Source organism: Centrocercus urophasianus, unplaced genomic scaffold (genome assembly GCF_019232065.1).
Source record: "Centrocercus urophasianus isolate 14NV4802_14NV808 unplaced genomic scaffold, USGS_Curo_1.0 seq_29, whole genome shotgun sequence".
In the NCBI taxonomy this organism is placed as follows: domain Eukaryota; kingdom Metazoa; phylum Chordata; class Aves; order Galliformes; family Phasianidae; genus Centrocercus; species Centrocercus urophasianus.
Genome location: NW_024884855.1, coordinates 262,489 through 285,743, shown reverse-complemented (window position 1 = coordinate 285,743; position 23,255 = coordinate 262,489). Strand labels below are relative to the sequence as shown.

The 23,255-nt window shown below is 55.4% G+C and overlaps 1 protein-coding gene across 2 annotated transcripts; it reads right to left on the bottom strand.

The window, feature by feature from the left end:
- Positions 1–270: 270 nt before the first annotated feature.
- PPL (periplakin) lies at positions 271–21,555 on the bottom strand. Of its 2 annotated transcripts, none has more exons than XM_042828226.1 (22): positions 21,446–21,555; positions 15,494–15,593; positions 15,132–15,286; positions 14,635–14,755; positions 13,961–14,086; positions 13,675–13,716; positions 13,433–13,594; positions 12,714–12,821; positions 12,414–12,509; positions 11,087–11,209; positions 10,222–10,368; positions 9,722–9,873; positions 9,352–9,449; positions 8,605–8,762; positions 7,688–7,866; positions 7,401–7,539; positions 6,922–7,115; positions 6,160–6,310; positions 5,782–5,865; positions 5,261–5,377; positions 4,492–4,584; positions 271–3,866 (listed from the first exon to the last, which is right to left on the bottom strand). In XM_042828226.1, exons 1-22 carry the CDS (start codon positions 21,505–21,507, stop codon positions 1,182–1,184), a joined length of 5,292 nt encoding a protein of 1,763 aa, XP_042684160.1. In that variant the 5' UTR covers positions 21,508–21,555; the 3' UTR covers positions 271–1,181. The 2 variants fall into 2 exon arrangements, with proteins under 2 accessions (XP_042684160.1, XP_042684161.1); XM_042828227.1 differs by having other exon boundaries at positions 271–3,863.
- Positions 21,556–23,255: the final 1,700 nt, after the last annotated feature.

The following is a 23,255-nucleotide window of genomic DNA, read 5'->3' as shown; positions in this document are numbered from 1 at the left end:
AGCAGAAATTGGGGTAAAGGAAACGATTCGTTGTGCTCTAGAAGTCTCTGGTACCATCCCAGCATAAATCCCTCTTCCTGTAGCTGCAGTCTCACTTGGTGGTGCAGTTCCCTCCCATCTAATGCTGCTAATTAGTCCCAGCTAATGCTGGGTCTGCTCAAAGGAACAGTCCTATTGATTTATTTTTAACATTGACTCTGAACTGGCATCTTCCTGTAAATCCAAGGATCAAGAGACCGCCGTCGGCAATAAAGGAAAACAAGCACCTGATTGGAACCACTGCATGTTTTTATTTCATACTATAAATAGAATTCCCCTCTACTTCCCGTTCCCGTACACAAGTAAGTGAGACGTGTAGCTGCTGTAACTCTATTCCATAAGATACCAGCACGAATGGCTCTCAGCCACGAGGTGAGCTAAGTGTGTTTTGAAGGCACTCTGCGTTTGGTTACGGTTGCATGCTTTGCACCAGCATCTTGTGTTCGGCACTGCTGCCGGCTCTTCACCTGCTTCTTGGTGAACTCTGCTATAGGAATGCTCCTCCTGAATCCAGGGCTGACACCATCAAATTGCTGTGCTTCATTTCGCTCTTGCCCAGCAGCATCAGCACGCCGGTGAGCAAAAAGGTCTCGGTGTTGATGTGATGATACCAAAGCGAGGTGTGCATCACGCCTTTTGCTTACAGAGCCATTTATTTCCGAGGATAACCCCATCATTTGGTTGTCCACAGTCAAACTGCGTGCCTTACCAACGTGGAGCTGACGCACCCAGCTCTCGCTGGTCACCCCAGAATCATTTTGACCTTCAGCCTCTCTAACATCTGTGCTTTTTTTTTTTTTTTTTTTCCTGCCTTTGTGGCTGTGTGTTGAAGAAACTGCAGGTTTGGCTGAGTCTTTCGGACTTCAGGTACTTCACTTGTTTTCAGCTTGTCATCTTGTTTGTCGAGTGGCTGGGTAGGGCTGCAGAGAGGGAGAGAAGGTTTAGTTGTAGCCTTGACAAACGTGTTTTCCACTACTGGCGGTGCTTTTCCGCAGCGTATGACAGCAAGCAGTGCGGCTTCATAGCGCGGCCGGGCAGAGGCTGTAGCATTTCGGAAGACGCAAAGGAGGGCGAGGATTTGCAGTGATCTGGTAGTCTTAACGGGTGGTGCAGCTCTGACTCGCTGCCTTGAAGGGAAGGTTCTAAAGTGGAGCGAGCACTGGGTAATCGCTTCCAGACACCAGGACCGCCAGCTCCTGAATTGACATCTGCTTGTTGAGGTAACTGTTGTACTGGGCCGTGCTCAGTCTGCCGCTCTTCAGGGCATCTTCGATTGAGAACTCTCTGCCTGACTTCCTGTCGAGGATCACGGATGATTCCCCGTTCGGCCCCTTGATCGAGATCTCTTCCCAGTCGCATTCCTGACTCTTCAGCTTGACGAAGAGGCTCCATTCGATGAGGCCGAGCACGTGAGCTTCCTCTGGAGACATCTCCTTGCCCGTGTCCGGATCGATGACCACAATGGAGCGCCTCAGGTGGTTCTCTCTTTGCTCCCTCTTGATTGCCACCGTCTTGAGGCGGTTCTGGAGCTGCTCGATCTCTGCATCTTTTTCTCTTGATAACTGCTTCAGATCATCTAACTCTCTTTCCAGAGCTTGGAATCTGGAGTCTAGGTTTGGTCCACTGTCCACGTGGGTCATGTTTCTCAAATCCCGAGCTTCTGTTGCTGTGAGTTCAATCTCTGACTGCAGCCTCCTTGTTTCCATCAGCAGGTTTTGCTTTTCAAGGTGCAATTTGTGGTTTTCCTCTCTTAGTAAGTCTAGTTCCTTCGATGACTTAGAGTTGTTGAATTCCACCTCGGACAGCCTGGTTTCAAGCCTATTGATATCTGCATCTAGCTCCCTCTTACGCCTGCTCTCCTCCTCCAGGTTGCTCTTCAGCTTCTGAATCTCATACTCCGTGTCTCCTTTGTCCACTTGGACACTTTCTGAAAAGACAACTTTCTCTTTGACCTCCATTTTCTCCAACGAAAGAAGCTTCTTTCTCAAGGCTTCCAGTTCAGTTTGCAAGACTTGTCTCCGGTGTTTTTCTTCTTCTAGCTCCAGCCTGAGGAGGGAGTGTTCCTTCTCTTGCTGGGGATCTTGCTGAAGGATCACTTTCTGTTTCACTGTTACTCGTTCCGTCGTTTCCCTCTCTTGCTCTTCTAGCTCGTTCAGCCTAATCCTCAGCCTCTGCACTTCCAGTTCCGCCTCTCTGCGGGCCTGTCTCTCCTTCTCCAGTTCTTCCAGCTGTCGCTCCAGCTCAGACCGCCTCCTCTGCAGCTTGCGCAGTTCTTCACGGAGGGAATCGATTTGTTTCAGCTCACTCTCGATGCTCTGAGAGAAGGAGTTCACTTCAGCTTTCAAGGCAGGATCTTGCTCGTACTTCACTACTTCCTGTTGGACCACTTTCTCCTTCACCTGGGAAAGTTCCTCCTCTTTCTGTCTTACTTTGTCTTCTTGGAGGAGCCGTTCTCTCTCCAGGTCAACGTGCTTCATTTGTTCCTCTGCCAGCTGCACTCTCAGAGATTCCACCTCCTCTCTTGTCTTAGGGTCTTCCCGGAACTGTAGAATTTCTTGAACAACTTCTTTTGTGTGCACTTGAGGTTTGGTGTCTTTCAAAGCTTGTATCTCTTGTTTCAGCTGGTAGATCTCAAGGTCAGCTCTTTCAATGGCTCCCGTCCTCTCTATGATTTCCTCACGGAGCCGCTGTAGCTCCTTTTCAGTTTCTGGATCATTCTTGTACTTAATGACCTCCTTAATTACTTCTTTGACTTCTACCAGCGGTTCTCTATTCCTCAGAGCAGCCAGTTCATTCTGACAGCTCTTCAGCTGTTCGTCACCACCCCGGTATCTCCTCTCCTGCTCTACCAGCTCCAACCGAAGGTTGGCAACTTCATTTTCAGCCTTAGGATCCGGCCGCACGATCTCCCTCACCTTCTCCTGGACGACCACCTTGGCGTTCTCTTCCTCCAGCAGCTGGATCTTCCTGAGCAGCTCGGCCTTCTCCCTCTCGTTGGAACGCCCCTTGGATTTCTCATCCTCGTACTGGCGCCGGAGCTCATTCACCTCCCTCTCGATGGCCACGTCTTTCTCCACCTTCAGTACCTCCTTGACAGTAATCTTGCCCTCAGCAATGGCCCGTTCCTTCTCAAGACGTTTGAGTTTCTCCTGGAGGAAGCTGAGCTCTTCCTCGTGTTTCTGCCTCAGGGCACTCTCCCTCTGCTTGTTCTCTTGCAACATCCGGAATTCCATCTCCAGCTGGGGATCGTTCTGCAGCTTCAGCACCTCCTTCTCTGTTACCTTCTCCTGCTCTTTGTTCTTCTCGCTGGACAGCACAGCGATTTGTTGGCGTAAAAGATTGACCTCGTTTTCCCTTGTTCCTTCCTGCCTCCTGAGCTCTTCCAGTTCTTCTTTGAGCCTCAAGATTTCTTCAGCTTGAGCCTTGTCTTGCTCGATACGCAGCACCTCTTTCACTATATACTCCTGCCCTCCTTCCTTCTTCTCATGCTCCAAAACACGCAGCCTGGTTTTAAGGGCCTCCAGCTCATCCTGCAGCACCTGGTTCTTGCGTTGCTCTTCTGCCAGGCTTTGCTGCAGTTTGTGGAAGCTCTCCTCCAGCTGCGGGTCCGGCACTTTCTTCACCAATTCCTTCTTAACTATGGTTTCTTGGGGCTTCTGGTTTTGCAGGTGGATAATGTTGTTCTGGATGGCTTGGATCTCAGCTTCTAGCTGTTGCCGACGCTGAGTCTCATCCTCAAGCTCTTTCTTCAACTTCCAGACTTCTTCCACAGGCCTTACGGATTTTTTGGTCTGGATGAAGTCTTGCGTCACCTGAACCTCTGGCTGCTATGGTTGAAAAAGAGCGTGTAGTTAAGCACCAAGTAAGCTCATTCAGTTATTTTATTTTCCATTCACTCCTGTGGCAGTACTACAGGAGGATGCTGATCTGGGTTAATGGAGGCTGCCTATTGCAGATGCTGAACAGGGCCGATTTGCAGATGGGCTTTTCTTGAACTGCTCTGTGGATTTCTGGCCTGGAAATCGCTCTCAGTGATACCCGTTGCTGACCTGACAAAGCTTTAAGCTGAGAGAGATGCAATTCTGGTATGGGCAAGGCATAAAGAAAGCATTAAAAATGAAACAGCGCTTCCAAGGATGAGTGGAAAACGTGGAGAGCCTGTGCCTGATCCCAGGCAGACCTCTTCACTGAGGTGTCTGCTGACTGATGGGTTCAGGGGTATGAAATGCTAGTTAGATTTGTTTCCAGTTCAGCTTGTAATAGCAAAGGCACGTGTGTGTGTGTGTGATTCTCATATTCTCTTAGAATCACACTGCCACAGCCTGTTGCAGCTGTGTCAAGCTGCCCACCTGCAGCATGCAGAGATCTAAGCCAAGACCTTGAGCTTGCAGTGAGCTGACCCTCAGGAGCCACAGCCAAGCCCTGAGCCTCTGTGCGTGGGGGATGACTTACCTGCCGCAGGAGGTTCTGAGCAAATTCCAGGTTCTGCAGCCTCTGCCTATTCACAGCATTCACTTCGGTGAACTTGGCTGCCAGAATGGCTTCCTAGGAGACAAGAAGTGTTCAGCCAAAGGTGGTGGGACCAGCGATCATCCCTGGTCTTGATCAGGGTCAAGTCTTGCTTAACAGAAGCAATGCCCTCGAGAGGTAACCCTGGGTGCTTTTCTTAAACCTTCCTGTAAGAGCAAGCAGACTGGCTTCAAGGCAGGGAGAGTGGGTTTGGGGCACGTGTAATCTCACCACTTTAAACTGGATTTTTCCTACTCAAGACTTGCAAAAAGAGATACAACTGAGGCAGAGCCACGTGGGCACTTTGCCTGCCTCGATATGCAGGATGAGTTTGAGGATGGAAGCAAACAGATCCTGTGCAAACAAGTGGCTGGTGGCCTGCTCTCTCCATAAGCACTTCTATCAGGGATGCTGTCTGTGGCAGTGAAATGACTCCAAGAGAAGAAATGTTTTCAAGATCTTTGCTTGTATTTTCTTTCCCTTTTCCTCTTTGACAAAGAAGTGATAACTCCAGTGTTTTCTCTTTCTGGCCATCTGAGCCCCAAGAATGGGTGGCTTCAGAATGATGGCCATCCTTCCTTGTTCTTCTGCCCTCCCTTGCAGCCCGCTCTGGGGTTGAGGCTGCTGACCATGAAATGCTTGTTTGCATAATCCCTGTTGGCCCCACAGGCTGTGAGCTGCCTTAGCTCTCTGTAGGGCACTGCTTGCTTACCTCCTCTTTCACTTTTGCAGCTGGAGATTGCAGCCTGGGTTTCTTGCTCATGTACCCATTGCGTCCGTTCTCGAGGTCGAGGATGGACCGCAGCTTCTCAGCTTCCAGCTCGTAGTCCTGTGGGAAGAAGTTCCCAGGAGGAAGGGGTGAGATTCCTGGTTGCCCTCCCAGGCTCCATCTCTCTTGACTTCTTCCCTTGGCCATGTTTTGGGCAAGCTGGTGAGATCTGTGGGTCACCCTGCAGGCTCTCGAGCAGGTTCTGGCATTCCTATAGCCTGGTGACCACAGCAGTATGTCCAAACTTGCCAGTCACCTCACCAATACTGGCCATGGAGTGGAAACCTCCTTTCCCAAGCAGGAAATCCTGGCTAATGGCCACATGATGTCCATGCTGGAGCAGACATCACCTGGGTTCAGCTCCTCAGCTGTTTGAGCATGGGCACTAGGCTTCCTAAGCCTTCAATAGGCAGCTCTCAGTAGGATGTAAAGAGTCCTCCTGCTGGCAGAATTGCAGCCCTTACCTTTACTGCCTGCTGGTACTGCTGAGCTGTGGCAGAGACTTTTTGTACCTCCTGTTCTTTGCTTGCGATGTCACCAAGGAGTGCCTGGGACAAACAAAGATGCAGTCAAAGGGAATGCAGTAGCCCAAAGACTTCGTTTACCTTTTGGGAGGGTTGCCACTGGAGTTGCAACACTGAGAATTGCAACCTCCTAGCACTGCCCTGTTATTTACAAACATGTCACAAGTAAGAGTGTGGGACCTTGTAGTGTAAAAGTAAGGCTGCTTAAGCCTGTGTGTTTTCCCATTTTATGTGCAGGACCTGTTTGACTCCATTCATGATCTCTCAGTGGTCCTTTTCCCCTCCCCCCAAGCAGCCCAGGCTCTCAGAAAGAATTACTGCTTGGTTCTTCAGCTTCACTTCCACTTGCTGGATGTTGTCCGTCTCCTGCGGCTCGTAGTTGGGTATGTTGCAAAGGAACTGGTTGATTTTGTCATAGTTTGTGCGGTAGTTGGAATAGGCACTCTTTGCTTTCTGCAGGGTCTGTGTTCTGTAGGGGAAATGGACTCAATGTCAGCACATTCTCAATTGTTGTCTTCTGCAAACACCTCTTCATCGGTCCCTGCTTCCCCTTCCCTGCTCCCCAGACATGGAATTGAGCTGGAGCTGTTCTCCACCCCCCTCCTTGCAGGTTCTCTTCTGCTGCAGGAATCAGTGCCACCTGGTTGGTATGAAAGCAAGTAGAAACTGCAGGAGAAATGAGTCATAGGGAAACTGCAGGGAGAATGTGGAGGATGCTGAATGCTGGGTGTAAGCCTGTAGAGGGATAAGAAAGCACAAGATGTGCTGTGATCCAGGCAGAGGCAGATGTGGGTGGATGACAGCTCATGCTCTTATCTCACCTACTGCCGGTGCAGGCAAGTCTTGCCAAGGTCCCCATCTCTGTAGCAAGAACACTTAATCCCAGAGGCTGCCCAGACCTACCCAGCCAACACGTGCCAGGAACATCTATTGCTTCTTCCTTGGCACTGCCTGGAAGCCAATCTGCAACTGCCCGTTCCTAGACAGCATTATGCTTCTTCTGATTTTAGAATGGCTCCTCCCTATCGTAAATATCCCAGGCTGGTCCAGTTCCAGCTATGTGCTCTCCTAGGGCCTCACCTGTGGTCAATTTGCTTGCTGAGGTTGTTGAAGCGCTGGTTGAGCTTGTAGAGCTCGGCTTCCTGCCGCTCAATGTCAGGGCAGTGCTCCTGGAACTTGCTGGCCAGGGTGTTGGAGCAGGTCTTTGTCCTCAGCAAGTTCTGCTCTGCCTCATTGAGCAAGAACCTTTTGGATTGGAGCTCAGAGCCCATGGCCTGTGGAAAAAGGAGAGAGAGGTTCTTCAGGGCTGCACGCGTGCCAGGCTTTTGTCACTGGTCCCCATCTACTGTCCTGGTGTCACTGAGGACAGGCTGGAGAAAAGCAAGTTGGAGCTGAACTGAAAGCAGGCACGGTTAACGTGGGGTCCCCGCTGGGGCAGTCATCCCTTTGCCACCAATTCAAGTTTGGGGCTTGGGCAGCAGCTGCCACAGCTTTTGGGAAGCAGTTCTGTATGTGAAGCACATCAATAGGGTAGAAAACTGGCTGCAGGAAACACTCACCAGCAGCTCTTCTTTCTTACGGTCTATCACCCGCAGGTCCTCTGGTACGGTGTCGTCTGTCACCAGTTTGTTCTCGTATGTGGACAGCAGGTCTCGGCCTTGCTGGAGACTCTTCTCGAGGTGCGTGGCCACCTCAACTCTGTGTGGACGCGAGGGGAAAGGTGTTGAATCATAGAACCATTAAGGTTAGAAAAGGTCTCTAAGATCATCAAGTCCAACCATCAACCCATCACCGCCAAGCCAGTCTGCTGGACCTGACTTTCTGCTGGGCTTGAGCCATGACTTACTTCTCCTGGGCAGCACTGAGCAGCTGAACCACACGGTCATACTTCTTGTTGGTGTTCTCCACCTTGTTCTTCACCAACGTAGCGCTGCCAGTGTTGGGCACGGACTCAATGAAGGCCTCGCAGTCCTGGACCTTCCTCATTTTCTCTGGTTCGATGCGACGGACTTCATTGGTTATGTTCTGTGGTAGGGAAAAACCTTTGTAGCAACTGAACCTTGTGGCTATGGGAAAAAACAGCTGACCTGTGTCTGTCTGGTGCAAGAGGGGAGGGCAGGGCTGAGGTGTGTGCTTGGTGGCAGATGCCTTTCAGCCCTAGAGGGAACAGGAGGATATTTTCTCCATCCAGGCTCGTATCCAGCTCTGTCAGAGCAGGCTAGATAGCCCTCAGCAAGGAAGCTCTGGCTGGGGAGGGACTGGTTCACAGCAGCTCTAGCTCTGTTGGAAACGTGCTGAGCTCATCTGGACCACTGGGTTCTGCAGCCTGAAGGCTGACTTCTTGCCTGGACATCAAAGTGCTGCAGACAGCCGGAGCAATTTGCTTTCACTTGTGGTGGCACTTGGATTTTGACACAGCCAGGAGGTGGATTGCCTCCTGGAACGAGGGAGGTTTGTGGCATGGAGCCTGAATTAATTAGGGGTCAGAAGGAGGGGAAGGGAGGGGAGTGTTGCCACACGGGATCCTAACCGAGCAGATGCTGAGCTGTGCACAAGGAGAAGCTGTGCCTTGGACTGCAAGTGTTGGTATTTTTGTTTGGTCACTAGCTGGTGGTAGCGCTGCTCCATGCCTTCATGGAGTTCTGGGAGCACCAACAGGCATGCAGCACACCAAGAACCACCCTGAAGACCCCTTGGAAGGACCCCAGCCTTGGGAGCAGGGTCCCTGCGTGGCACAATGTGCCTGCTCCTATGGCCTTGTACCTTCAGGTCCTTGGAGCGCTCAGTGCTGTCCTGCACAGCTCGACTCTGCTCCAGCGGTGGACGGAGGTTTGCTGTTATTGCTTTCTCCAACTTGTCCAGGTCACTGTGCACTTTCTCCAGCCCTGCCAGAAGCTGGCGGCCCTGAACTGATGCAGCATCTGGGGAAGGAAAAGGGAGCAGGTTAGAGACAGCTCGATCCCACCACTGAGCATGAAACCTACATCCTCCTCCACTCTCTGCCTGCTGTAGCCACAATGTGCTTGCTCCAGCCCCATGCATGTCCCAGCACTGCACCTGGGACCTTTAGGAGAGGAGAAGCTGTCAGTGCTGTCCTCTCAGTGCAACAAAGCAGCAGTCCAACACTTTGGCCACCAGCAAGAGTCAAAGGCAGTGTGGCTCAGGCACTGGTGTGTGCCCAGGGCAGTGGTGGTGTCCCCATCCATGCAGGTGTTTGAGATGTATGGATGTGGCACTAAGGGATGTGGTTCGGTGATGGGACTTTGTAGGTCGCGCTGATGGTTGGACTTGGTGACCTCAAAAACCTTAACCAGCCTGGACCATTCCATGATTTTATGATTCTGAGTGGTGTTTGTGCTCTATGTTCCACCATTATCTCCTGAGTAAGAGGACAGGAGTGGTGCAGGATTGCATGGTTGTTCTTTGAGGAGACAAAGCAGAGAGCCACCCCTGAACTCAAGGCAGTGTAGGAACAGTGTAGGGGAAAGGGCTGCCCTGGCAGAGCCATACCTCCAATGCTGTCAGCCTTCAGCCCCTCGTAGCGCTGCTGGAGGATGTTCTTGCAGTTGGAGGTCTTCTCCTTTACAGCTACATAGCTATCAGCAATCCTGCAGAAGGGACAGCATGGGGACAATGTAAGAGCTGCCCTGCCAGCATTCATCTGGGTCATGAAAGTGGGGAGAAACCCAGCTGGGGGGTTTTCTGCACCCTCATCCATGTTCATAAGTGGGCAGAGCAGAGTCTTCCCTTGCAGGAGAGGTGCTTCATCCTGAGTGCTTCCCAGCAGGATGGGAGCACTCCCCACACTCCTCCCTAGAGTTGGAGAACCTGGCTGGAGGGGTGGTGTTGGGAGGGTCTGGTGCTGTGGTACTGCACTTACTGGTCCGCCAGTGCTATTGCCTCTGCATCTGGAGGGGGGATCATGAAGCAGACACCTGGGGCACTGATGGCACCTCCTGCACCGTCCATCACTTCCCAGATGTCTCCACTGTTCTTTTGCAGGGTGTAATGGGCTCCTCGGGTTATCTGGCCCTGGGGATGGGAACAAGCAGCAGCAGCAGGTCAGGCTGTGCCCTTGCACTCGTGGACTCACTCCCCACAGCCCCCAGCCATCTCTCTGCAGCCAGTCACTGCAGCAGGGGCAGGGAGGAGGTGGCATTTCCTGAACCTGCTGTGGGTCCCTCGGTGGAGGGACCTGCTCCTGGGTGGCACTTGGTGTGGCTGTCACCTTGCTACCCCCAGCTCAGCGTAGCATCACAGAGGGTGTGCAACAAGCACCGCGGCTGCAGGGCTATTGGAGGCTGTGCTTTGGCCATCCGCCTCAGCCTGTCCCTGGTGCTGGTGTCACCTCTGTCCCCTGCATTCACCCCGGGCCATTACCTGCTCGCCCTCATATTCGCACAGAGCCTCCACAGGGATGGGCTGCGGCGGTGGCAGCCGGCGGTACCGCAGGGGCAGGACGTGCTGGCTGCGCTCCTGCAGCGACTGCACCACAGCATCGTACTTCTCCAGGGCCTTCTCTTGGTCCTAGCATGGGGGAATGAGCAAAGAAACGTGGGAAGGAGGGAGAGGGGATGTGTTCCTGTGCCCCCAAAGCTGGGAAGAGCTTATATTGACTGACAGAGCCCTCAGCTTCCTTCGTTTGCGCAACAGGGAATGGCTTTTGGGTCCTGCTCTGCAGCCACTGGGATCCTGCACTGAATGCTCCCATGTCCTCCTGCTGCTCCTACAGCCAGATTGAGAAAGGAATCTCTGTGCCTGGTGCATGGTCTACAGAGTGTGGTGCAGGGATAAGCCTGTTCCCAGCAATTAGCTCTAATGAGCACCTTGCAAAGCTCTGCATAGGTTGCTCTCTTAGTGTCTGGGCAGGTGGGTGTCCTGCAATGGCCATTGGGGTGGGAGCAGAGGGGTACCCATTGGGCAGAGTCATTGCTGCACCAAGCAGTGCTGCATCATGCTCAGGACACAGCCAGACCCCAGCACAGCTTGTTCCACCGCCTCCTCCGGCAGCAGGTCTAATTATGCTCCTACCCTTTATGAGCACCAGCTCAATGGGTGAACAAATGAAAACCAGCCCGGTGAGCAATTACGTTGCTGTGGGAGAGGCAATCCCTAGCTCAAGGCAGAGGAAGAGCCAGGTGAAGGGAGGCAGCAGCACGGCCAGCGAGCAGGGCTGGGTGCCCATCCCCACAGGGACTGCACCGTGGTGCCATGGAGATGCTCTGGATCCCTTGTCAGTACTCACATCCAGCTCCCTGAGGAGCGACTCCAGCTGGTATCTGTCCTTGAACTCTGGGCTGTATTTTTGGTCCAGGTCTGTATCGACTTTCTTCAAGAGCTGCTGGGCATCCTTTGCGTCCTTCTGAAACTGCAGAAAGGCAGAAACTCTCACTAGGGGGACCCTTGCAGCAGGGACAGTCCCTGCAAGGTGCCACGGGTGAGACACATAGAGGAGGATGAGGAATTGCTATTTGCAAGAGCAGAGCCAGGGAAAGCCAGCTGGGGGAGAAAGAACGAGGCAGCTCATCGCGTGCTTTTCTCCTGCAGGTTGTTCAAATCCACGTTTCCCAGCCCTTCCCACCTTTAATTGGGGTTTCACGTGGGCAGCATCACGCCACGCGCTCCTCCCTGCTGCCAACAAGGAGGAGCGGGCAGAGCTCGGCCCTTCCCCACGCAAGCCACCCCACGGCGCAGTTATTTGGGCAGGTACCACAGGAGGCACTGAGGGGCTGGGCACCCCGCTTCCCCCTTGGCAGAAGCCTCATCACGTCCTCAACACGCCCAGGCTGTGGGAGAGGAATCCGGCCCGACCTGCTCCCTGCACAGCCTCCCAGGCTGCCAGATGCAATTTATCAGGCAGACATCTGTCTGCAGAGCTCAGCTAGGCTGTGCAGCTCCATGCAGGCTCCCTGCAGCCAGTACAGCACTGCAGGTGAGGTTTTTCCCCACTCACAGCTATGCTGCTTTGGTGGGAAGCTTCAATTGCGTGATGTGAGGCTTCTCTGGGGGATGAGGTGGTAAATAGGTGGCAGAGAAGTGGCAGGAGCCTCTGTGAGTCCCAGCAGAGCAGGGTCCTCTGCTGTGTGTGAGGGTGCTGACAGCGAGAAGTGGTGCTGGTGCATGGAGCAGGTGATTTTTTGGGACACAGAAATGATCTGAGGGATGGAACCCCTCTCCATTGGGACAGGCTGAGAGCTGTGGCTGTGCAGTGCAGAGAGGAGAAGGCTGCAGGGAGAGCTGAGTTCGGTCCTTTGGTACTTAAAGGGGGACTTGAGGAAAGAGGGGGACAGAATCTTCAGCAGGGACTGCTGTGACAGGACAAGGGGAAATGGTTTCAAACGAAAAGAGGGGAGTTTAGATTAGAAGTTTGTTACAATATAGACAGTAAGGCACTGCCCAGGCTGCCCAGAGAGGCAGTGGTGCCCCATCCCTGCAGACCCTCAAGCTCAGTCTGGGAGGGATCTGAGCACTGATGGAGCTGTGGGTGTCCCTGTTCATTGCAGGGTGGGGAACAAGTGGCCTTTAAGGGTGCCAGCCTCAGTTCCTAAGGCCCAGTCCCAGCAGTCTGGTACCTTGTGGAAGTCCTCCATGAACTTGAGGTGGCTCTCCTCGCAGATCAGGAAGTTGAGATACTCCTTCCAGTCGGCGTGGACTGCCTCGATGTGTGCCTGTAATGCAGTGCTGTGTCAACACCTGGGGCAGTGGCAGCCCCGTGGGGTGAGCCTGAGCTGGCCCCAACCTGCAGTGCCCCAAACAGGGCTGGGAGATGGGGAAGGGCTGTGGTTTCAGTCCTGAGCAGAGGAGGCTGAGGAGCAGCCTCGTGGTGGCTGCAGCTCCCCATGGTGAGGGATGAGCACGGTACCAGTGCTCACCTCAATGGCGTTCTTCCCAGGATGGTTCTGGGCCAGCAGCTGGTCTCCATCTGCATGCAGCTTGTTAATGGCCTCCTCCTTCTCCTCCAGCTTCCGGTGGATGAAGTTCTAGACGGAGAGAAGCGAGCTGCTGACCCCCATGCAAACAGAAGGGGACACCCACAGTGCTCTGTTTCCCCACTGTGGTTTTTGTTTTTCCTTTCCTTGCAAATGTTGCTGAAGATGGGATTCTTGCCAAGCTAATGCTGAGATAAGGGCGAGGAAAGCCAGCAACCTGCCAGCTTTCCTCTTGGCTTTATTTCTGGTGGGAGGCAACATTGTTCAGCCTGGAGAAGGCTCCAGGAGACCTTAGAGAAGCCTTCTAGTGCCTGAGGGAGCTGCAGGAAAGCTGGGGAGGGACTCTCTATCAGCAAGCGTAGTAACAGCAAAGGGGAACAGTTTTAAACTAAAAGAGATTTAATTAATTAGGAGGAAGTTCTTCACTCATAGGGTGGCAGTGCTGCCCAGAGAGCCGTGGGTGCCCATCCCTGGAAGTGCCCTGCTCTGTGAGAGGTGTCCCTGCCCACAGCAGGACGGAACCATCGGACTGTAAGTTCCCTTCCAACCTCAAACCATTCTGTGGTCCTGAGATTAATGTTTCCATCCTATCACCTGTAGACCTCCAAGTGCTTAATGATGGGAAACTGAGGCAGAAGGGACAGGTGTGAGCGTGCTCCCACCTCGTACTGGCGGCGCCGGCTGGGGTAGTCCAGGTTGTGGTCGCTCCAGTCATAGTGCGTGCGGTCCTTTGCCTGCTGATCCAGCCAGTAGAGCTTGTTGGTGCAGCGCTGCATGTAGTCCTGCAGTGAGTTCAGGTCCTGCTGCCGCTGCTGCGAGCTGGCCTGGCAGGGAGAAAGGGAGAGCTCAGCCCCAAGCTCCTCTCCCTGCCCCACCCCAGCCCTGCGTCCCACAGGTCTCCTACCAGCAGCTTCTGGTACTTGGCTTGGAGGTCACTCGTGTATCCCTGGGAATGGGAGAAGAAAGGCAGTTGGGGGGTGCTTGCAGAGAGGGGAAGTTTGAATGGGGCTGAATAGGACTTTTGTGGGGTTGGCTTCCTCATGAAGCTGGAGGTGATGTAGGATGCTCAGCTCCAAGGCTAGCAGTGGGTTCTGGGCACCCACCCAGCTCAGGCCAGGCTTGGGAGCTGCCTGCATTCCCTCAGGGCACGATGTCCCTATTCCAGCAGGATACGGGGCAGGAGAGCTGACCTTGTTGCCTTCCTTGGTGATGTGTGGGCCGATGGCCATGACCTCATTGTGGAAGATGTTGTGCTCTTCTACTTGGCTGTTGACCAGCGGCAGATCAGTCCCAAAGCCCTTGCCACACAACGCATCCTACAGCACATGAGATATGGGGTCAATGGCAGGAGAATGGGACGCAGCAGCCAGGACCTGAATGGCTTTTCTTGGCCACTGGAGCCGGATGTGGAGCTGGGCTGGGGCAGGCTCTGGGGTATTGCTGGGAGACATGGAGGCTCTCACGGACTGTGCAGCACCACGATAAAGGGGATTTGGGAACTTGGGAAGTGAAGCTGATGCAGCAGGGATCCCCTATGCATCATGGATCAACGCATGCAGAGAATGGGGGTGGTGAGGCTGGGCGCTTCCAATAACTGCAAGGCTGTTACCAAGAACCCAGCGGCAGGTAGCGGGAGGATGAGAACCAAGGGGCACACACTGGAGCAGAACTGGCAGCTGGGTGCCAGGGGAAGCTTTTGCACTATTAGGGCAGCACATAGAGAGTGGAGAGAGCGTAGTCTCCATCCTTGGATGCAGAGCAGCAGAGGTTTGCCCAAGCTCACCCAGGAGCCTCTCTTCTCTCAGCCCAGGTGTCCCCAGTGGGGCACAGTCCCCAGGCAGCAGCACTGCTGTCCCCTCAGTACCTGTTTCTCCTCGATCACCGTGCACCAGTTGACCTGGGGCTCGATGTGCTGCAGGGGGAAGTTGTAGATCTGGTCATGTTTCACACGTAGATTTGCCACTCGTTCCTTCAGCTGCCGGATGCTGCAGGAAGGGAAGGATGAGGTGGGATGCAGGATGTTGGTACAGAGCAGCCCAGCCATTAAGCAATAGCTGCACTTGTCCCCTCCCAGCCCCCTTGTGATGCTCAGACTGCCCTCAGGAACCTCAGCCATGCCACGGGGGCAGGGGGCTGCACTGAGCAATGAGCTGGGCAGCAGAGGGCAGAGGCTGCCATGCATCAAGGCTGCTCTGCACATTCTCTAGCTCAGGGTGGGGGGCAGCTATTGCCCCACAGTGCTTTGCAGGGCTTTACATGGGGCTGTTGGCGGGTGACATGCTCAATATACGCCTGCGGGTTGTGCACAGGGGGCTATGAGCTGAACCTATGGAGATGGCCATCCCCTCCCATTGTACTCACTCCTCAGTGATCATGTCCCCTTGGGGGTGCTTCATGTGCCTGGCAATGGCTGCATCCCCATCCAGTACATAGAGCAGCTTGTCCGACTCCGTCAGCTTCTGAGCTGTCAGCTCCTTGTACTGTGCTAGCTGGCATGCCTTGATCTTGTGCAAATCCTGGGCGGGTAGAGAGCGGGGAGAAATGATCACAGAGGGCAAAGAAACAGCATCCATGCTCACGTGCCTTGGGGTGGGGGCCAGATGAGGTCCTCCCTCTGCACTGCTCCCATGCAGCAGTGATGGGCAGGCTGGCCAGAGGGCAACGTGGTCCCCTTCCCACCTCTGGGGAGCACTGGCACGCACGGGGCCACAGCTCATACTCACATTCTGCATTCGGGAGTCAGTCTCCACGATGTTCTTCTCCACTTGGTCGGCATTTTTCTGCAGGCGCTCGATGAGCTCGGTCAGCTCTTTGCTGGAGATGCTGGGGAAGGAGAAAAGGGAGAGGAGCTCACCACGCTGCAGGTGCCCGTGCAGAGGGGCCACATCGCAGGGGGCTCCTTTCAGCACGCCGTGGCCCCACCGCATGGCTGGGGGCCAGCCGAGCTCGCCAGGCCTTGCAGCTGTGTGTGACTCACTGCTGCCTTTCTAACACTTTCCAAAACACGCAGCCGTGCTGCCAGCATGGGGGTGGTGGCCGGGGCTTCTCGATGGGAGCGATGCCATGGCTGAAGCCAGGGCGCAGGGCAGGAGTGCTGCTCACACCCTGACACAGAGCACCCTGCCTCCCTCTGCAGATAGCAGCTCTGCAGGGAGGTGTGCACCGTTTAGAGCAAATAAAAGGCAATGGGACGGCGCCTGCTGCATCTGGGCCTGTGCACTCCGGCTCCTGCCAGGCAGGATTCCTCCTTCCCTTCTCTACGTGCTCAGGATACAAGCCTCTCTGGTGGCTGCGCGCAGGGCCCGTCGTCTGCTTTGCTTTGCATCAGCAAGGAATTGTGTGGGGTTAGCCAAATGTTCCCAGCAGGGACAGCTGAGCTGGAGCCAACACTTCTATTAATGTCCAGAACACCCTGTGCCACAGCTCCTGCATCGCCATGCTTACTTTAAACATTTCATCACTTTGGTTGCAGTGTGCTGATGGGATGTGAGGCTCTGGCCAGCCTGTGGGCAGAGCTCAGGGCTGCATCCCCCCGGCACCAACACCACCACACTCCCAAGTGCTTCATGCTCCCAAACAGTCGCAGAGCCCAGAGCTGGTCCTGCTATAAGGGCTGAACCTTGGCTCACTCTAATCCCAATCATTTACCGAGTGGAGATAACGAGCCTTAATGATCTCATCACGTGGAAGCAGAATTAATTGTTATACGGCGTGTGGAAAGGCTGATCTCCGTTAGAGCTGCTGCTCGATGTGCCCTGTGTCTCCTGCACAAGCTGTGGACCACAGCCCAGGTGGGAGCAGCACTATAAGGTGAGTTGCAGCTTCCTGGCTGCAATGGGAAAATGACAGCAGTCCCCTTCTGGGGATGTGGGCATCCTGGTGACGGGATGCAGAGAGTGGGAATAGCAGCTGGTCCCACCAGGAGCAATGCAGGGTCACAGAATCACAGAATGGCCCAGGTTGGAAGGGGCCTCAAGGATCATGAAGCTCTAACCCTCCTGCCACAGGGCCACCAACCTCCACATTTCATACCAGACCAGGCTGCCCAAGGCCCCATCCAACCCGGCCTTCAACACCTCCAGGGTCCTCGGGGTGAGGCTGCTTGTGGCTTGCTGCCTTCCCAATGCAGTGCTGGGGAAGAGGAGCTCAGCCTGCTGGGTCTGGCCGAACTCCTGGCATTGATGCTGAGTTTTGGGACAGGTCCCCATCTGCCACACGTGTCATCTCTTTCAATAGGACAAAAAGCTCTGGGCTCATTGCTCCTCACCTCAAGCCCTGCCCCACATACTGACAGCAGATCCCACTTCCCCTGAGAGATTCCAGCACAGCAGGGCATGCTTTGCACTGGCTTTTCTTTATACAGATGCTGTGTTATCAGCAGGGCGCAGAGCAGGGTGGTGGCTGCACCCATCAGTGCTCTGCAGGGCTGAGCATCTTGCTGCCCTGCATGCCTGCCCCGTGCTGGCAGTGGGATCCCAGGGATGAATCTTTAGGGATCTGTAGCACGGATGGAAAAGCCAGCCCGAAAGACAGAATTATGGAGTTTTCTGAGTTCCAGTTTCGATTGTGATGTAGAAATTTCCAGATTGCACAAGGGAAATAAAATTCAGCTTGGGATCCACAGCAATTGGAGTTTTCCAAGCTGGTCTCTTTGCTTGCTTGAGGGAACCTGCACCAGCAAAGCCCATCTCTCTGTGGCATCAGGACCCAGAGAGAAGGAGGTGCTACCAGCCCCTGCCAGGAGCATCCCTGCATGCAGAATGCAACAGGGGCACTGGCACTGCCTGTTCTCCTGTGCCAGAGGTTTGCCCAATCCTCCAGAAATTGCCACTCGAACACACAGGGGCAGCATTTGAACCAGACTGGGAGGGAGGAGGAAAGGCAGAGGGGCTCCAGAGTGCTCCACTGGGATGGGACACAGAGCCAACTGCTGCAGGAGGACCCAAGTGCTCGGGGCACGGCCACAGCAAGGAGCCTGCAGAGGGAAGGGAGAGGCAAAGCCCAGATAGAGAGGGCTTTGTTTGAAAACGGGAGAAAAAAGAAAAAGGAAAAAAAAAATCCCTGGAAAAACAGGCTTTGCCATTGCTGAAGAACTCAAACATTTCCAAAGAGCTTTCTGATAGTGAAGGAAAAAATGATAAAGTTCGTGACAGGCTGTGTTTGACAATGGCTCTGTTTCTGTTCTGGAGTGGAGGGCCAGGCCGATTCCAGCACATGGGGAGGGTTTGCTCTGGGTTTTCCCAGCTGGGGAGCAGGGAGGAGGCAGCTGCTCCGTGCCTGACCGGCTGTTGCTCAAAGCTTTGGAGCCACTCTCTGCTCTTCAGGGAGAGGAGATGCTTTTGCCCTGGCTCACCGTGCTTGGGAGAGCTCCAGCTTTGCCGAGAGCTGGCAGCAGCCACTCGGGCGTTCCCCAAAAGAGCCCCAAGATGCTGCAGGGTATGCGAGCATCCACAGCAGGAGGGAACCCCCTCTTCCCAGCTTTTCGGGCCGACGTGGTGATGCTGAAGAGATGGTGCCAAACAGAACTGAGCTCCAAACCAACCTGGATCTCCCCTGCCAGGCCAGCACCTCCAGCCCAGCAAACCCCCCCACTCCCCTTGCTTTGCCCTGAGCAAAGATTGTGTGCCCGCTCAGCTCTCTGCCTTGTGCCATAATTTGCACCTTGCAGTGATGTGGCCCCTCTGTTTCCTTCTCTCCTCCTATCAGCCCATGCCTTTGCTGATAACACTCCTTGCAGCAAACGCCCCACAGGTGTGGGTGTGTGGGATGAGGGCAGGACTGCAGTGGTGCACTGGGATTTCTCCAAATGTTCTCTTTTTCAAACAAGGAGGAGATTTCACCCACACTCCTAAAACGAGGGAGTGCTCACACAGAGCAGAGCACACAATCCATGAGAATGGGACCCACAGCCAGGTGCCACCCTGCATCCCTGCTCTCATGGGAAGCTGCAACCACCCTATGCACAGCACTCCCTCCACAGTGCCTCTGTGCCATATAACGGCGCTGCTGGTGTGGGATGGGGGCAGAGCAGAGGGCCGGGCTACAGTCAGCATACCTTCCATTTGGGGGAGGCCAAAATCTGGCTCCAAAGTCACAGCACACATTAGGGCCAGCAGGCAGCCAGGCTCAGCCCGCCTTGTTTCAGTTGTGTTTATCTTCCCCTGTATTAATGGTGATATGTTATTGTAATGTGCATGGAAATTAAAGCAAAAATAGGGCAGGCGATGGCGAGGCTCGCTGTGCTATAAATACAGAGCAGCGCCCTGACTCACCGGTTGTCTATTCAGTCCTGCTGACTCCAGCCCTGCAAAACAGCCTCTGGAAATGGGTGCCAGCCCCACAGCCAGGTCCCCCCCACCCCCGAGCCTCCAGTTCCAATCCCAGAGGCTGGGCCAGGCAGGGGGTGTGGGGTCTCCGGAGTGGGGACCCCCTTTGGGGACATGCCTGAGCCTCCAGAGCCACCCTCCCCACAGGTGATCTCCCACAGTCGCTCCTCCAGGATCAGACTGATCTGCGTTGTTCGCCTCCTGAGCTCCTTTCGTAAAGCACCTCCTGGTTTTGGGGTGTGGGAAAGGGAGCAGGGGAGGATCTGGGATGTTCTCCCATATGACATGGCTACTCTGCCTTCTCGGGATGTGGGACCTCTGGCACCTGTGCGTGGTTGGCGCTGGGCTCTTCTTAAAAATAAATCTAATAAGATAAACATACACATGCCGCACCCCCAGCAGTGCCTCTCCTGGCACACCCAGCCCTGGCAGCCGGGCTGGAGCTTTCTCAAGGCTCCCGCAGCTGTGCCCTTCTTCCTGCACTCTTTTTGGAGGGATAGAGAGGGGATGAGGACATTCCTACAAAACAGGCCCCATACATTTGCGCAGCAGAAAGACAAAACCACGGAGCACTGCCTGCAAATGGAAGTGCCGGAGGATGGGCGCCCAGAGCTGGGTGGCAGGGATGTTCTGCAGGAGCAACCGGGCGCTGCTGAGGCTGGCACATCAAGGTCCTGCCATGCCACGTGCACCCCAAATCCTCTCCAGGATTAAACACAGGGACAGGGGGAGAGGCTCCTGGCGGGGCTGTGACCCACCGCAGGATGTGACCTGCTGCTCCACAGGCGGCCTGGGCAGCAATCTCCTCCTTCCACAACACTGCTGGGCACAGCTCCAGCACAACCTTGCACTCGCCAAACCATTACCGGCTTGGTGCCATGCCACCGTGCTGCTGCCAAGCCTCGGTCACCGCGGCACCCTGGCACCGAGCACCCTCAGCACGGCATCGCCGCCTCTCCAAAGCTCAGCACAAAGGTTGGAGGAACTCCCACCGTGTTGAGACCCCCGTTCCTGCTTACAGCCCGCTGCTGGGCTGATGTTAGCAGTGCTGCTCAGTACCTCCCGTCCTGGCTGGGAGCCTGGCACTGCCCGGAGCGCAGGACGGGGCGGCTGCCTGCTGTCTTCCACTGCCTTCTCCCATGAGTGGTTCAACCGGTCGGGCGCCGGCGTCCCCATCCCGATGGCGAGGAAGTTTCCCCACAGTGGGAGTGTTCCCTGCCTGCGCAGCTGTTTGTAAACTCCAACGCAGGATTGAACAAATTGGGGCTAATGGGCACAGCCCCCTCTTGGCTGCGTCCAAAGCAGGAAGGGGTGCAGGGGGGAGGTGAGATGGGGGAGGGGGGGAGCAGCACTGTGGCCCCAGCACAATCCAGCCTAAAAATAAGGGACCAGCCCGGCTTGCAGCCTCCAGAGTGCTGCAGCCCCACAGCAGGGTGTTGGCACCTTTCTTTGGCAATGGGACCGCTTGAATGGGGCTGTGGGGGGGCTCAGGGCCACCCCATCTCCTCCTGCCAGCCCTCCCCGGGGTGAGAGGTGCCTGGCCCCAAACAGGGGGAGCCCAGCAGCACCTGAGTGCTCACCACACTCCCAGACTGAGGCAGCAGCATCCTCCCCTTGGGGGCTCCTCCTAAACACAGAGACCGACAAGGATGAGCCCTGATAAACCGATCCCAGCACTCAGCACGTTGGGGATACATCCCGTCTGCCCATGGCATGCAGTGAATGCTGCAGCCCAGAGCACAGCCGTGCCTCCTCGGAGGGGAATTCCCCATTGATTTCCATTTTAACTGCATCTGTCTGATGGTTGGTTTTATAACCAAGACAACTGAAGCATGCCAATACAGTTGAGAAGGAAAACAAAAAAAAACCAAAAAGAAAAAAAACCCAGAGAGAATAGAGGGAATAATCGATCCTTAGAAAACGCTAATGAAGGCTGAAGACTTTTTACCCCACGTCCCGCTCTGGGATCTCACCTGGCACACACCAGGACGTGAAGGCACCTGCCCACAGTGCTGCGGAGGGGACGGTCACATCCAGCCAAGGAATGCCATCCCATACCCTGGGGATGGCACCGGGGAGTGCTCACACCTGGGGGGTCCAAACCGCGGGCTGCCCCCCCCCGGGGGTAACCTGCACTTTGGGACGCCCAAACCTTGCGCTGAGGGGCTCTGCAGACGGGGACACCCCAACCTGGGGGTGCTTGTGCCGCGGGGTGCCCACATCCTGGGGTGCTCGCAGCTGGGGGTGCTCCGGGCTGCCCCACAAACCGCAGCACCGGGTGGGATGGGAGCACCCGGCAGAAGCCAACCTGGGGCTGGGGGCTCTCGGTACCGCTGCGGGGACTCTCACCTCTTCTTCTGCACCGAGGGGCTGTACTTCCCTTTGTTGCGCTTCCTGAACAGCGAGTGCATCGCGTCCCCGGCCGCCGCCCGCTCTCCGCCTGCTCTTCCCCCGCTGCCGACGGGAGCCCTCTGAGAGCCGGGAACGGCGGCGGCGGGGCCGGGCCCAGGGAGGGAGGCGGGGACGGGGCTGCGGCTGCCTCTGCCCTCCCGGGGAGCGGAGCCGGGACTGGGAGTGGAAGGGAGGAGCCCGGAGGGGGTTCCTCTGTGCTCCTGTGCTCCTCGGGCGGGGGGAGGGGGGGGAGGAGGGCAGTGAAGGGAGGGGAATCGCAGCCCACCTTGTGCAGTAGGCACGGGTACCTGGGGCACAAAGCCCCGTCCGTGGCCGTGGACACCTGCAGGGGTGGGAACCCCCAGCTCTGCCCAGCAGTGCCAGCGCCTCGCAGCCCTGTGGGTGAAGAATTTCCCCCTCACGCCCAACCTAAAGTTCCCTTCTCTTAGTTTAAAACCGTTCCCCCTTGTCCTATTGCTGCACCCCCCTGACACGGAGTCCCTTCCCATTTTACTGTATCTGTAAGCACTGGGCATTGCTGCAGCCCCCCCCACCCCGGAGCCTTGCCTCCCCCAGGCTCAATGCCTGCAGCCCTCAGTTATTCCTATAGCAGCGATTGTCCCTCTCTGTTCTGCCCTCAGGAGCCCCCACCTGCAGTGCTGCATCCATGCCTGTGGCCCAGCACAGCAAGGTTGGAACCAGGGGCCAGAGGAGGACACAGGGATGCTCGGAGGTTGGAGCACTTCTGCTATGGAGACAGGCTGAGGAGCCAAGGGTGTGCAGCATGGAGAGAGCTCCGTGCAGACCTCACTGTGGCCATTCAGTACTAAAAGGAGATTATGAACAGGAAGGGCACAACTTTTTACACGGTCTCATACTGATAGGACAAGGAGGAATGGCTTTAAACTAAAAGAGGGAAAAATTAAGATCAGATGTTAGGGGGAAATTCTTCACCTGGAGGGCAATGAGGCTCTGGCACTGCTGTTCAGAGCTGGGGGTGCCCATCCCTGGAGGTGCCAATGGCTACGGATGGAGCCCCGGGTAGCCTCAGCTACCTCAGCCTGATCTATCAGTCAGTAACCCTGCTGACTGCAGGGGATTGGAACTGGGTGATCTCAGGTTCCTTCCTACCAGTGCCACTGAACAATTCTTTGATCCTTGTGGCCTCCTCCAACCCTCCTCCAACAGCCCCATGTCCCTGTTCTGCATGCACAGATGGGGGCCTGGGGAGCGGAGCAGAGGGGACCATCCCCTTCCTGCCTTGCTGGCCATGCTGCTTTGGGTGAGCCAGGTCTCCACACTGCCTGCTTATACCTCCAACCAAGTCCGTCTACTACAGGGCTGCTCGTCACCCAGTTTGTATCTGTGCTTTGGGTTGTTCATCCCATGTGTTCCCTTGCACTTGGCCATGTTGAATCCTATAAAGTTCCTACATGCTCAACACTCCACCCCATCCAGGTCCCTTTGGAAACATCCCTTCCCTCCTGTGTGTTACTGTACCGTGCAGCCTGCTACAAACCCACTGATTGGGAAGTCCCCCAGAGCTGCAACCCAGGCAAAGTAGGGAGCAGCCAAAGTGCCTCCGCTTCCCTCCCCAGGGCACAGCACCACCCACGTGCTGCTTTTTTTAGGGATGCTGACCCCAGGGTGCCCACTGGCCTGGGTGTATCCTTCCCATATTGACACCAGGCTGTGCCCACACAGCAGGCAGGAAGGCAGCAGGGTGTCTGTCCTCGGCCCACCGTCACCTAAGAGGTTTTGCTCACCC